This window comes from Podarcis liolepis, assembly GCF_965112155.1.
Source record: "Podarcis liolepis genome assembly, chromosome: 13".
Classification (NCBI taxonomy): domain Eukaryota; kingdom Metazoa; phylum Chordata; class Lepidosauria; order Squamata; family Lacertidae; genus Podarcis; species Podarcis liolepis.
Window position 1 is genome coordinate 42,821,640 of NC_139573.1, and position 15,374 is coordinate 42,837,013.

Consider the following 15,374-nt stretch of genomic DNA (forward strand, 5'->3'; position numbering starts at 1 on the left):
GCAACCCCATAGTCGGCCACGACTGGACCTAATGGTCAGGGGCCCCTTTACCTTTATGTATGCTTAGGGTTGCAACATTTAGAGGAGGGGGTGGAGAGTTGTAGCTCTCCAGCATGGGCAATGGTCAGCTGTCATGGGATGGATGGACAGAGGAGTGGTGGGAGGAACCAACTGGGGAACCCCCAAGGGAAGACGGCTCAGAGCCTGGGGATTTGAGGTGGGACAAGGATGAGTTGTCAGTGGAAGAAGAGGGAGAAGACTGAGAAGAGGAGGTGTCAGAGGCTGAAGGGGTAACAGGGCTTAGTGAGCTGGGAGAGTCTGGGGCAGAGAGAAGTCAAGAATCAGAGGCAGAAGTTGAAGCAGGTGAGCAGGCAGAGAGAGGACAAGAGGCAGAGATGAGTCAGGCTGGTGAAAAGTCATGGGTGTCTCCCCCTCCTGCTGCAGCAAGATCCCCTGCTCTCCCAGAACCAGAAGAGAGCTGAAACAGGTGGAGCAGTGGCAGCCTTCACGCAGGCGCAGTCTCTGATTGCTTGCAAGAAACCTTGAAGAGGAGAATACATAGTCGGCTGTGGGAAGGCAGGGACTTTTGGCCTCAGCAACTGATTTCATAGAGCAAGACCTACAGGGCAGGTGAAACTTAGCCAAGATCGTGTTTTGCTAATGAAGAGTTAGCTCCAGCTTGGAACTGTGTTATTTACTGACCGGCTTGCTTTGTGACATCAGTGATGATGGAATCCAGCAAAATCTGGAGGACCAAATCTCCCCCTCCACTATTTTAGAGGTTATCACTTACTGGAGGGAATCATTACTCAGTGAATATACGTTTATACATCTATTTACAAGATTATATATAGGGACATAGTATGGCAACATAATATAATTTCTCTATATTCCCCTTCTGTTACCATGTATGGAGAACAGCACCCAGTGCATAAGATGGTGATCTACAGGACCTTAAAGGCTGCCTTTTCCAATACTTTCTTCCCCCTCATGCTGAGGAGGATGTTCTCCAGATTCTGCTTCATGGTGGTCAACTACTAGGTGCAGAGTCTTTTCATTAGTGGCCCCCAAGCTTTACCGTTTTAGATATACGTAGTTGTTCCTTGCTGTTTTAGGGCTTACCTACACCTTTTTGCCCCACCACTCCCCCCTGGGGAAATCCAACATTTAGCACTGAATTGGAACAAGTGGCACTCGGGTTATCTGCAGATTGCTGCTTGTTCCGATTTAGTGACAAAGAGCAGGTTTTCCAGGGGAAGGCATTGGGGCAAAGGCAAAGCCACTTGGATCGGTGCCTATAATGCATGAAACAAAGTGAAGACTGCTTGGACCCATGCTTTCTAGACAAGGGACAAGTGTGGACTAGCCCTTAGTGATGTTTACCTCAGTGACTGATGGTTTAATTTGATGCTATGGTGTGCTCTTAGGTAAGCCACCTTGAACTTTGTGGAAAAGGCAAGGTATGAGCATGTCAAATTAAAAAGAAAAATGAAATAAAGTATGGGGATTCCTTTGGGATTATGTGTGAATCTTGCACATTGCTGGATGGGTTCTGCCCCCCGTGCCAGAGGAGGTTTTCGCACCGCTTGTACAACCAGCGGAAACCTGTTTCCGCTTGCAGTTGGGTCAATAAGCAACTTTTACAGATAAATTGGACCTTAGAGAGAGTCCAGGTGAAAGCTCTGTGCTGAAGCAGAGCACAGCCAAATGTTATGGCCACGTTTGCTTAGCCCGGCATCCAGAAGTGCAACCTGCCAGAGGCTGAGAGGAGGGTATTCCTGCCCCTCTTCCCTTTGTGGCATGGCCACAGCTGTGCTTGCTTGAGCACACTCATTTTGCAGCCAGTCCCCTTTCTCAAAGGGCAATTGCAGAATGTTATCCCTCTGCCCATCCAAATGCATTGCTGCTAAGAAGCCAGCTGGGCTCTGCTCCACGTATCTTGGCAAAGGCACCAGGAGCGGATTAGGTTGCCTACCAATATTTCAGTGAATTAGAGCTTAAAGCAGGGTGGGTAAGAGAATGGGCAGCTGTGTGTGTGTGTGTGTGTGTGTGTGTGTGTGTGTGTGGAGGGGTGGATGGGTGGGGGAAAGGGATGTTGATTTTGAGGTTGGCAGCACAATTCTGTTTACAGAGAAATTGAATTAAAAGTCCTGGACTGGAAACCACAGGCAATGCAAAGCGTCTGCAATGCATGCTCCTAAATGCTTATTTATTTATTTATTGGGGCGGGGCGCATTATATCATGTCCTGCCTTCGTATTCACAGCACCTCGCAAAACATTTATAACAATAAAATGAAACAAAAATTAACAGCACAATTAGGAACGGAAACAGAGAGAGACAGGCATTACCGGTAAAAACAACCATTAAAACCCACGTATCAGCCTGGCAGGTCAAGTGCATGCTAGAATTTGGGGGTAGATCAGAGAAAGTAAGGAAAAAGTGGAGCCAAATGGCCAGGAGTTTCATAATATTGGCACAGCCACAAACATGCAACCAGTCCCAATGGGTGCAATATGATCTGACAGGCAAGACCTCATCAAGACCCTCACTGTGCCAACTGAGATTTCCAGAGGCTTTTCAAAGCATTACAGTATATTGCAGGAACCTGATCTGGATGGTCAGGTCAGACATCAGGAATTTATGTAGTTAGTGAATTATGGTGCTGGAGGAGATTCTTGAGAGTCCCATGGACTGCAAGAAGATCAAACCTCTCCATTCTGAAGGAAATCAGCCCTGAGTGCTCACTGGAAGGACAGATCCTGAAGCTGAGGCTCCAAGACTTTGGCCACCTCATGAGAAGAGAAGACTCCCTGGAAAAGACCCTGATGTTGGGAAAGATGGAGGGCGCAAGGAGAATGGGACAACAGAGGACGAGATGGTTGGACAGTGTTCTTGAAGCTACGAACATGAGTTTGACCAAACTGCGGGAGACAGTGGAAGACAGGAGTGCCTGGTGTGCTCTGGTCCAGGGGGTCATGAAGAGTCGGACACGACTAAACGACTAAACAACAACAGTGTGCCTAGCTGGGCACACTAGCTAGGCAAAAGCATCGGATATTCAGGAGCAAACCCAGGCCCAGGAGTGCTCTTCCTAGATTACAAATATGATCCCCCCCCAGGAGGTTCTGCTCTACACAAAGCAGACTGCGACACCTGTCCTTTGAATTGGCCCCTTTCCCGTCCAGGAGCAACTCTGTGGTGTCTGGAGCAAGCTTTAATTTCTTGGCTTTCGTCTATTCCATTACCACCTCCAGGCACTGATTCAAAACATCAACAGCACACATTCAAAGCATTTGCAACCATGCTTGTGTGCATTAGCCACGAACCCGGAAGTGGCAGGGAAAGGGGGGTGTAACAAGGCTTAATGGGGCAGGGTAGCCTCTGTTGTGTGCAAATTGGGGGTTGCCTGTACAAATTAAATCTTAAATGGAGCAACAGTTATCTTAAGGCTGAATAGATGCACTCTCTTCTCTGTGGTGGGAACTTTAGTACAACAACCTCTGGAAGGCACACCTTTCTCTGACTCTGATGTAGCATCTACACTCTTGTAGACATATCAACTGCTGGTATTTGGCCCTTGTGAATGTGGCCCTTGAGTCATGAATGGAAGACTAGAGAAGCCAAAACAGACTTTGCAGGATTTGTGCCTTTTCCTCCTTGAAGCCCATCCTCCACATCCAGGGAACCACTTTGTTCTGCCTTAAAAGATCTCCAAGACAGCTTCACACATAGACACCAGGTTGTAAAGCCCTGAATATATGAGTGGCGGTTCCTGGCGTACTAATGAGAGACTAATCAATATATTTTGGTTCCATGGATATTATGAGATTCTGCTTCATGGCAAATGGCTTGACTGGAGATTCTTTAAGGTAAGCCTACCATTTGCTCTGAGCCCTCAGGAGAAACATTGAATAAATGATTCTCAGGGGACAGGATAGATGGATTTCTGAGCTACAGGGCAATATCAAAAGACCAAAATAAATCATGAGGTCTTTTTTTCTGAATTAGATTTCAGAGCCTGCCTGACCTTTGTCTTATCCAGAAAGTTATTCCATCTACACTACCTTGGCATTACATACCCTGCAACAAAAACATATTGTTCCACCTCTAATGGTCATAAATTGGTGACCAGCACATAAAATAAAAGCCCACTCATAAAGACTAGCGCCAATAAAACAAATAAAGGTGTATAAACTTCCAAAATGAGATATATTCTCTTTGTTTACAGTTTATTTAATGGCTCTAAACTCAGTATCAAGACCAGATGGGTTCAGCTTCAAATGCACCATTGTTTGACACACAAACAAGTCAGTAAGCTCTTTATAATATTATTCAACAACTTCCAGTCACTTCAACCCAAAGCGTCTTCTTCAGTGGCTCAGAGTTATAAGCAATACATAAAGAGAACATTCAGACTCTCTCATTTGTTTACAAGGGCAGCTACTTTCTCTTAAGCCATCAGGATTCATCTAGGCAAAGCACCTAAGGGAAACTGATGTGTATTGATCAACTTAGAAACTTATATAAAAATGAATGTAGAGTAAGGCTGTTATTCACCTCAGTGGACAAATGAAAACTCCCATTGACTTGAAATGTGTGTGACACACACACACACAGAGCACAGGTGTGCCTGGGGCTGTGCACACACATGACATTTAAACCACATCTAAGCCCTCCCAAAGAATCATGGGAACTGTAGCTCTGTGAAGAGTAAACAACAGCTCCTGGGAATCTTTTCTCTTTAGGGCTTGGGGTGTGGAGCAATACACTTTAAATTTGCTTTATACATCTGGTGTGTAAGCAGCCTGTAAGTCACAAGTTGGGCAGGATGATATCTACCCTTAGTTATTGGTGATAAGCGCCTGAAAATTACACTTCTGGGTATCGTAAAAGCAGCCAACAACAAATTCAGCTTCCATTGCTGATCTAATTCTTTTCCCTTTCCTTTTCCCCTGGCATTTCATGGCTTCCAGTAGCCATGTGTTCCGCATGTTTAACTGTGTTCAGGTTAAAAAAGAGAGAGCTCCCTTTCGCTAGCTGGCAACTTCACTATTTATTTCACTTGAGGATGTGTACAAATATTTTGGGCTGATTCCAATGTTAGTCCTGCTCAGAGCAAGCCCATTGAAATTAATGGATGTGACTCACTTAAGTACATTAATTTCAATAGGTCTACTGAACTTAGGCTTTATTCTGATGCCAGCAGACACCCCTGCGGTTCAGATAAATAATAGGACTACATTTAACATTGAACATTTATACAGTATTGGCAGCTTGCATCATTATTAGCCTCACAATATCCCTGTGAATTAGGTTATTACAAATCTGATTTTTTTTTTGAGATGGGAACCTGAGACTTTTGGCAACCATGCTGGGATTTGAGCTCTTGGACCACATTGTGACATCAGCATAGGTTCTTTAGGAGATTTGGGTTTTACGTGGTAGGCCCAATACAGCAAATGAAATTAACATAGAAGACACAGATTTCCTCAGGCCAGTCTCCACAGAATTATGCTGCTACATCCTACAGTCCACTAATGTATGTAGGAAAACCCAAGGCTTAGTCTGTACGCCCATGCACTGCAGATCTGGCAACATATAGGCAGCCTTCTGTTGATCCCGCACTTATCCAGCCAGAATACAGGAAATTCAGATATTGTGCACAATACCAAAGAAAGAAAGAAAGAGAGAGAGAAAGAAAGAAAGAAAGAAAGAAAGAAAGAAAGAAAGAAAGAAAGAAAGAAAGAAAAAGTTTGGAGTTGTGTATGTACAAAAATGTGCAAAAAATGTGCCATAAGCAGGCATGCACGCAAGTGGCAGGCTGATTGCCTGTGGCTTTATAATGGTGGTGTTCAGTGAAATTAGACAGTTCTGATGTTTGGGCTAAGGGGCAGGGCTTTCTGCTGTAGTGTCAAGCTGCAAAACTTTAGTGGTGCCGTTGTTTTAATGGAAAGTTCTGATTTATGGGATTATTTCTAGCAAGAAGCAATATTATCAAAGGAAAATACTGAAAATACTGATAACATGAGTTACATGGCCAACCTCCCCCCCCCCAAAAAAAACCCCTAAGATCCAGTAAATTTATTGAATAGCATTCCACCACCAACCAAAAGGCCAGGAGACAAGCCTAATTGCCCAGGGATAGATTTTTAACGAAACAGCCATTTTTGTTATTTTTGTTTAATCGGATATATTACCCAAAGTCTGTGCTTTTAAAACCAGTGGGATTGATTCCAGGTTTACAATAAAAATCCGAGGCAGTCCCTTTGCAACAATCTGTCACGACACAGGTGCGAGTTGGGCAATGCCCAGGGAAGCAGGCTACCTTAATATCCTGGAAGTTTTAAGCAGCAGTACCCAAACTAGAATGAGGAATGCTCTGAAATATACCCAGGCATCAAGCCCCCCCCCTGTTACTGCCTGCCCCACATTCCACATCAATATCGGCAGGCAAAAGATGGAGCTTCCTCGCACTTGCTAGTTTTGACCTTCAAGCAAAGCAAACACAGAAAAGAGAAGGCAACAGAGACACGCTACTCACTTTGTCCTTCAAATTTCCTGATGATTGTATCCAAGTAGGTGTTCTGGGGGGCAACGTGCCCCCTCCTGACAGGCATTGTCGAATTGTCGTTCACATCCAATGGCTAAAAAGAAAGTTCCGCTCTGCACAAGAAGATGAGCTGGCTTGGTATGTCCACGCAATTTCTCTCCGTCTCTCTTTCTAGGGTGGGAGAAGAAGACGCGGATCTGTCCTGGTGAAGCCTTGGAGAAGGGGGAAGCCCTCCCGCCCCCTCCTCTAGGTTCCGTTAGTTTGTGGCCAATGCAATTCCATCAAAGGCGGGGGTGGGTCGCTGTGAATCAAGGGGGAAAGATGAGCGCCAAAGGGAAAGAGATGGGATGGGAGGCACCACGTTTGATTGGGTCCCCCCCCTCCCTTAAAAAGAAAACGATGATGATGCTTAGTCATCAGTGTCCCATTCCATATATGTCTCCCGAAGAGAGTTGTCAGCAGCAACAGCTGTTAATCTGACAATAGCCAGCAGCCACCTCCCATCCCTCTTCTTGGGATGCTAAATAGGCGAGGACCAGAAGGACCTCGCTGCCCTCTGCTCTAACAGCTCAGCACCGTGGGTGCTGGAGGGGAGGCTTCGGGCTGCCTGGGAGGAGGGTGCGGGCGCGTGGGAGGGGTCTCCTCCTCTCCTCCCCCCCCTACCCCACCCGTTTCGCCTCCTTCACAGAGCCAGAGGCAAGGCAACGCTTCCCGACCCAGATGAGAGCGGGAGCTGTTCGCAAGCTGTGGTGCTGAAACGCCCGTCCAAGGGAGGATGCCGCCCGGGTTGCCGGCTGGTAATCCGGGGGCGGAAGGAAGAGCCGGTGGGGTGGGGCGGGGGCAGCGGGGGAAAAATGGGGGCAGGGAAGCTGACTCCCAGCAGAAGAAACTTGGGAGATGACATTTTGCTTAGACCACTTTGTTCAGCATGCTTTTTTGGCACTGCGCTCTCAAGTCTTTTGCTGGGGGGGGGGGTCAGGGAAGGAGACGTGGAGGAAACAAAGGATTCCTGCCCCGATCACTCAAGAAGAGATGGAGATCTCACCCCCGCTCCTCAGCAGACACCTTGCCGTCTAGCACTTGGCATCCATCGTAGATAGCTATAGTAATAAAGCTGTAACAAGATTCAGGGTTTGTTCTAAACATGCTGCTGAAAGCATTTTGTGCAGTGCGGGGAAACTGCAATGAGAACTAAGTTTTTGTGCAGTGGAGCTTATGCGATTTGAAAAGGAGCTGTATTTGTTTAAAAAGACAATAAAACATGTTTGCTCTCAACCTTCATAACCTTATATTAATAGAAGGACTTCATATTCTTCCACCCATCCAAACCTCAACTTTGGTGGTCCTATGACTATCACTTTCACAGTGAAACAGAAACGTTCAAAAACCATAGAATTGTCTAGTTGGAAGGGACCCTGGGGTCATCTAGGCCAATCCCCTGCAATGCAGGAAACTTTCACCCATGTGGGGCTCGAACCCACAATCCTGAGGTGAAGGGTCTCATGCTCTGCCATTGGTTTGGGTCCTACCCTCTGGAGCAGGAGAAAGCAAGCCTGCTCCATCTTCTATGTGACAGCCTTTCAGATATTTGAAGGAAGCTGTCATATCTCCTCTCAGTCTCCTCTTATCCAGGCTAAACATACCCAACTCCCTCAACTGTTCCTCATCAGGCTTGGTTTCCAGACCCTTCATCATCTTGGTTGCTCTCCTCTGCACACCTTCCAGCTTGTCAATATCCTTCTTAAATGTCTTCCTCATCATCTTCATCTTTGGCGATCACTCATAGCCGAGTAAGATTGTGCTCCATTACAGTGTGTCGGTAGGTGACTGTGGAAGCCTATTCTGGATCTGCACATCTTAAATGTAACAGGGTAGCAGTCTCTGCATATCTAAGGGACTCCCCACATACAAAAAATGGTGTTAGTTTGTAAATCATAAAGAAAACAAGTTACCCTCATTTCCCAAACAGCCAGACAAACATCTGTCCTCAGCAACTTCAAGCCCTATACAATACTGAGGGTGAGTTGTGGGCAGGGATATGCAATGGCTAGCATGAGCCCCTAATCATTTTTGGTATCCTGAGTGAGGCAGATCAGAGTCAGTAGGATAATAATAATAATAATAATAATAAGTAAAGGTAAAGGGACCCCTGACTGTTGCGGACAAAGTAAAGGTAAAGGGACCCCAGAGTTGCGGACAACTCTGGGGTTGCGGCGCTCATCTTGCTTTATTGGCCGAGGGAGCCAGCGTACAGCTTCCAGGTCATGTGGCCAGCATGACTAAGCAGCTTCTGGCGAACCAGAGCAGCGCATGGAAATGCCGTTTACCTTCCCGCCAGAGCGGTACCTATTTATCTACATGCACTGGCGTGCTTTCGAACTGCTAGGTTGGCAAGAGCAGGGACTGAGCAACAGGAGCTCACCCCGTCGCGGGGATTCAAACCACCGACCTTCTGATTGGCAAGTCCTAGGCTCTGTGGTTTAACCTACAGCGCCACCCGTGTCCCATAATAATAATAATAATAATAATAATAATAATAATAATAATAAATAACCTTTATTGTCACTACACCACCTGTGTGTCATGAAGCTTATAAACTCTTCTCTGCACTGTAAGGGGTGGAAGAAAAGGAAAAGGAACAACTTTTCCTTTCCCCTAAATATGAAAACCTCCTCTCTCAGATTTAATAAAACATTAAATATTATAAAACTTCCCTATACAGGGCTGCCTTCAGATGTCTTCTAAAGGTTGTCTAGTTACTTATCTCCTTGGCTCAGAGGTCGCATAATTCCATACCCTCCAACATTTCTCCAATGAAAATTGGGACGTCCTAAAGAAAAGCGTCACATTCCAGGGTCAAATCAGAAACTGGGATGGGTTCTGTAAATCCAGGACTCTCCCAGGAAAATAGGAACACTTGGAGGGTCTGTTCGTGTCTGGGGATATGCTGCAAAATCTTGTTGTGTGCTTCTGATTCTGTATATTAATAGTGAATTTTGCATCCCCACACCCATTAGTAGGTGTGCAGGTCACTTACAGGAAAAATCAAGGGGTTTGTCTCCATACTTAGGAGACTTCTACATACATAGAAAAAATAGTTTGTATGTTAAAGAAAAAGAAAACAGAGAGACAGACTACATCCGGAAAGGCCTTTTCTCTTCACCCTTCATTTCGCTCTCTTGCTTTTCTTCCTTCCTGTGTCTCTGACTCAGTTTCTCTTTCAGTTTCTGTTCATTCTGAATGCTCAGGTTCAATGGATTGAACCTGAGCTCTGGCCCTTCCCTTGTCTGTCTATTTCCCTTCCCTCTTCTCTGTTCTCATGTTGCTTGTGCAGTTGTGGAGCTGGGAAGCTTCAAATAAACCCTGGCAAGTTTTGGCTGGAACATTTACTTAGGACCTTGGTATACCAATCAACTCTGGAATTGGAGCATTGTTGGTTCAAGTTCAAATCCATTTGCGGATTCTCGCAAAAGAATTCTCCTTCGGCCTTCCTTTCTAATATTATCTTCACTTCTCTTTTCTTTCAGTCCAAGATTTATGTTGTTTTCTGCACGGTGTCTTGCCAACAGTGTTGAAAGAGGGCAGGAGCAGACAGGTCCAGAATGGCAGCACTAAATTACGGAGGGAAGGATTTTATTCTTTCACTGCTGGGTGTACATATTGTGGGAGCTGGGGCAAAATATGTAACCTCCACTTAGTTTCATCATCGCTGACTGAGATAAGCTAGTAAACAAGCGCGATGGGGGTGGGGGTGGGGAGAAAAACAGCTTGTCAAAGAGCCTTTACTTCATTGAAGCCAGAAATGTTTTTCATTGCATCTGACATGGTTCAACAGCAACAGGCTTTGACCAGTAAAACCTATTACCCAATTTCCTTTCCATCATGCCTTCTCCTTCTGTAGCACTGCGGTCATGGACTCCAGATGTGGGTGAGCTGGACTGTGTTTACTATTCTTCTTTGAGAGAAAAAGGGAATGCATTTACTGGTATAGCCCCCTTCCTGACTCAGGCTATGTGTAGCTTGAAACACGACGAGGTCGATTCCTGCCCCCCACCCCCTGCCCCTCACTGCATTTCAAATCCCTTTCTTACATTGGTGTACACACCAGAGATGGGGTGAGGATGTCCAATTCACATATGGCTGCCTGAAACAGACACCCTTCAGCTTAACTGCAGCTTCTGTTTTCTATTCCGATGAAACACGGTTTTATGCAAAGCACAGGAGTATTTCTCAAGAAGGTACAGGCTACCAATGGGTTGTGGCTAATGTTATGCGTACTCAGTGGTGGGAACATGCTGGAGCTGGAGTAAACACGAATACGTGCACTGTTGTGAGTCAAGCAACAGTGCTTGCAATAAATTACCTGAGCCAGTGGGAAGGCGATATAGGCAGACCAGCAGCCTGTTCTTCCCTTACCGATTCTTCTTGAGTAACTGCTACCTGTAGATTGTTTTAATATTCTGCAAGATAATTTCATTGGTATTTCATAAGGCAACAAACCAGTACAACGGTGGAGGGTCAGGAGATAGAAACAAAAAGTTCTGTATAGAGAAGAGAAATAGACATTAGTTTTAATCTCTTTTACTCAGCTCATTATCCCTCCATAGTTAGGGTTGCCATATTTTGGATAGCAAAAAAAGAGGACACATTTGCCAACTTCTGCTTTTAACTATGGATAGCTATGACGACTCTAGCCATGAAAACAAGGACTAAGCAGCTGGGCAGCTGGGTGGTGGAGGGGTCTGATAACAGCAACTGCTGCTGCTGCTACTACAAGCAAACAATAAACAACAACAATGATTTGATTATTTATAGCCTGCTCTTCTGGCTGGGTTGCCCCAGCCACTTTGGGCGGCTTCCAACACATATAAAACCATAATAAAACATCAAATGTTAAAAACTTCCCGATACAGGGCTGCCTTCAGATGTCTTGTGAAAGTTATATAGTTACTCATCTCCTTGACATCTGAAGGGTGTTCCACAGTGCAGGCGTGACTACCGAGAAGGCCCTCTGCCTGGTTCCCTGTAACTTCACTTCTTACAATGAGGGAACCGCCAGAAGGCCCTCGGAGATGGACCTCAGTGTCTGGACTCAACAATGGGGTGGAGACACTCCTTCAGGTATACTGAGGTCCAGTGCCGAGGGCCTTCTGGCGATTCCCTCGCTGCGAGAAGCCAAGTTACAGGGAACCAGGCAGAGGGCCTTCTCAGTAGTGGCACCCACCCTGTGGAACACCCTCCCACCAGCTGTCAAAGAGAAAAACAACTACCAGACTATTAGAGGACATCTGAAGGCAGCCCTGTTTAGGGAAGCTTTTAATGTTTAATAGACTATTGTATTTTAATATTCTGTTGGAAGCTGCCCAGTGTGGCTGGGGAAACCCAGCCAGATGGGTGGGGTATAAATAACATTATTATTATTATTATTATTATTATTATTATTATTATTATTATTATACTGGGTCGAGGCCATTTAGGGCTTTAAAGCTCAGCACAAACACTCTGAATTGTGCTCAGAAACACACCGGGACCCAGCGTAGATCCATTAGGACTGGTATTATATGGTCCTGGCAGCTGCTCCCAGATTTATCTGATTTAGTTTTGTAACTGATAATGGGGAAGCAAATGGTACCAAATGAGTCATGCCTAACTTGCCCTTGCACCACATGTCTATGTTGTATTAAATGCTCAGAGAGCTCTATATCCCAATCCTTTCCCATCCATCCCATTTTGGATGGACCTCTGGGGTCCTCGCAATGCTGAGCAACTTCCATCCATGCCACAGCTAGCAATAGGATGATCAGATCTTTGTGGGTCATCAAAGGATTTGAAGGATTCTCTAAAGTTAACAGGGCCAGCTTTGGGTCAGGGTTTAGTTGCTCGCCGGTGATAACTGAGATGACTTGAAAGATCAGATGTCAGAATCCAGAGGTGCTGGTGCAGTCCTACCACAGATGCAAAGAAGTCCTGCATCCATAGGAAGCTACCTTAGACTGAGTCACAGTGGTCCATCTGTAGCTCCAAATTGTACACTGACTGGCAGCAGCTCGCCAGAGTTTCAGGCAGGGCTGAACCTGCATGCAAGACAAATGTTCTGCCACAGAGCTATGGCCATTTCCTGCACAGTCAAGGTTGATGCCCTCTTTCCCTTCATGTCTGGTAAAAAATCTGGCGAGCCAGACGCTTGCTGGGATGTTCTGAGCAAGATGAGGTGGCTGGTGTTTTCTGTTTGTTTGTCTTAAGCTAATTAATCAGGATGCTGGCAGCTCAGCTGCTGCACTATGAAATAAAATCATCAGAAGCCCCTGGGGAAACAATATAATCTCCATTTCCAGAAACATTATATAGAAGAAGAAGAAAAGTTTACCCTTCTGAGCCCATAGGAGCAGCCATTTCTTTCCCATCCAATGCACCTGGAAATGGAAGCGCCATCCTTTTTCCAAAGGCATTTGAAGACTCAATTTGCAGCATGGCGTGGGAGCAGCTGGCTTGCCTTTGAATTATTTCAGTTTTTAGTCGAAGGAAGGCCACCACCTACCAGCCAGCTCATCTCACAGTAAGACCTCCCGCCACGGATTTGCACACCCAGGCACCCTATTTATTTACTTAATTGGAAGTGGGTAGCTGTTACTGATGAGCTGGGGCAGTTAATTGGAAGGGAAATTATTTTGGAGCAGGATCTGGGTAGGGGAATTAATTGGGAACAAATTAACTGTAGAGGAACTGATGGGCTGGGGTGCAAATTAATTAAAGGTTTTTTTTTTAATTATTCGGCGTGATTTGGCTGGGAAATTGTCTTGCCTTCTGAAAAAAATTACCTACTTGAAATGGTTTATAAATTTACCTCCATGCATTTGAACTAGCTTATGCAAATTGTATGCAAATTTGTACCACCATATTTTGAAATGTGGTGCAGATCCTTTTTGTGGGTGGTGTGTAAGTGGACCACCAGCCTACTGCCCATGCTACCACTTTCCCCTCAAGCACGACTCTTGAGCCCTTTAGGATTTTATAACACTGCTGGGTAAGTTTCTAGGAGAGTGGGAAAGGAAAGGAAAATGTCTTCTGTGAATTTCTAATAGTGCTATAAGGTGCCAGTTCCCAACTTCCTGAGAAGCACTCCTGTTAGGGGCTGGCGATACGTTGCAATGCTTTGTTGCAGGTCCCCACTGGTCAAGTAGAATCGTCTTCCCTTGGCATCAGACCCACGTTTTATGACTTCTCCGTATTTTAACTCACCCCTTCCATTCCCTGCCGCTTTTGGAGCTCCTGCAACACCAGATCCAATAGGCTGCTGCCACTGCGGTCTCCTCCTTGCCAAAATGTCCTTCCTGCTGTTCTCCTTCAGAATGACCTTCGATAGAGAGAGAGAAAACTCTACAGAGTACTCCTCCCCTCTCTGCCTTGCCCAAAGGCCAGAAGAAGAATGGCCATTCTAAGGGTACGCTTTCTTTTCTCGGTTGTTGTACTACATAATTTTTCAGGCATGAAATTGGTCTAAGCGAATTACAGTCCATTACCATCTCTGCATTACAGTTTTCCAGGGATCCTTTCAATTAATATTCCAGGGCACTTCACAAACACAAAAGAGGGCCAAATTCCTTCTGATGTTAGCCTTCAACACAGAAGCAGAGGCCACAGCAAGTGCCACGTTTCAGTCAGAGTGTAGCTTTGGCTTTTTATCTCATGGAACTTTTTATTCCTCTCCCGCATTGCTTGAGGTGCGGTGGGTGGGCAGCTATGCTTTTTGGGGTAGCCCAGGTACAGTTTTAGGCATGCTGCCTTTTGCAAAATAATACAAATACCAGAATTATTTGCCTCGCTTTCCTATTGCTGCTGGAATTCTTGACTATGGCAGTGGTGAACCCCAGTAGCTCAATACTGCCACCTAGCGTGCCTGGGATTTTTCACCCCTGCAGCAAATCCTGAACAGACAACTTTCCAGTGTTTTGCTTCTGAATATACAGCCTTAGGTTAATTTTCCCCTATCCAAGTCTAAATTTTGGCCCAAATCAACTAGCACATTTCTAATGTAAGCTCCAAATCATCAGAGAGGTGGAACTAACCTCTAAGCATATTTCTGATTAGTCAAACAGATGCCTGATATCAAAGATGAAACATATTATAACTGAGCCAAACAATTACCATATTTTTTGCTCTATAAGACTCACTTTTCCCCTCCTAAAAAGTAAGGGGAAATGTGTGTGCGTCTTATGGAGTGAATGCAGGCTGCGCAGCTATCCCAAAAGCCAGAACAGCAAGAGGGATTGTTGCTTTCACTGCGCAGCGATCCCTCTTGCTGTTCTGGCTTCTGAGATTCAGAATATTTTTTTTCTTGTTTTCCTCCTCCAAAAACTCTGGTGCATCTTATAGAGCGAAAAATACAGTCTTTGTCTTCACAAAGAGAGTGGATTTTACTGGTCACAGATTTCCAATAAAATGTGAGGTTTCATTTTCAATTGCTTGCCTTCATGGAACCATCTAATCAGGAATTCAAAGACTGGGTCTCCCCCGCAACATCTTCTTCGGATACATACAAATTGGTAACACAAGGGAGTGCAACCATGGGCAAAATGACTAACTCTCTGTGTCTCTTTGGGCCATGGATTTGATTTTCTATTGCTGCGGTTACATTACATGTTTGTTGGGCCTGCGGAGACAACTGATGTGTGCACAATCTGGAGAAAACTCATGATCAATACATCTCTCACACCAAATCCTTTGCTTCTTTTCATTCACTACCCCCTTTCTCTTGAAAGCCCCCCCCCTTTTTTCTGTTGAAAAAGGCAGGATGTTTGAGAAAGCATCCTGTTTACACAGTG

The 15,374-nt window shown here is 45.3% G+C and overlaps 1 protein-coding gene across 2 annotated transcripts in view; it reads right to left on the reverse strand.

Annotated features, from left to right (window-relative positions):
• Positions 1 to 7,164, reverse strand: part of KCNH6 (potassium voltage-gated channel subfamily H member 6) — a 125,430-nt gene extending 118,266 nt beyond the window's left edge. Inside the window, exon 1 of one of the 2 annotated variants that reach the window (XM_083469467.1) lies at positions 6,544 to 7,164. In XM_083469467.1, the coding sequence (XP_083325593.1) occupies positions 6,544 to 6,619 (76 nt within the window). In that variant the 5' untranslated portion in view covers positions 6,620 to 7,164. The remainder of the gene's footprint in view (positions 1 to 6,543) is intronic. The other variant, XM_083469471.1, reaches the window with a different exon arrangement.
• Positions 7,165 to 15,374: the final 8,210 nt, after the last annotated feature.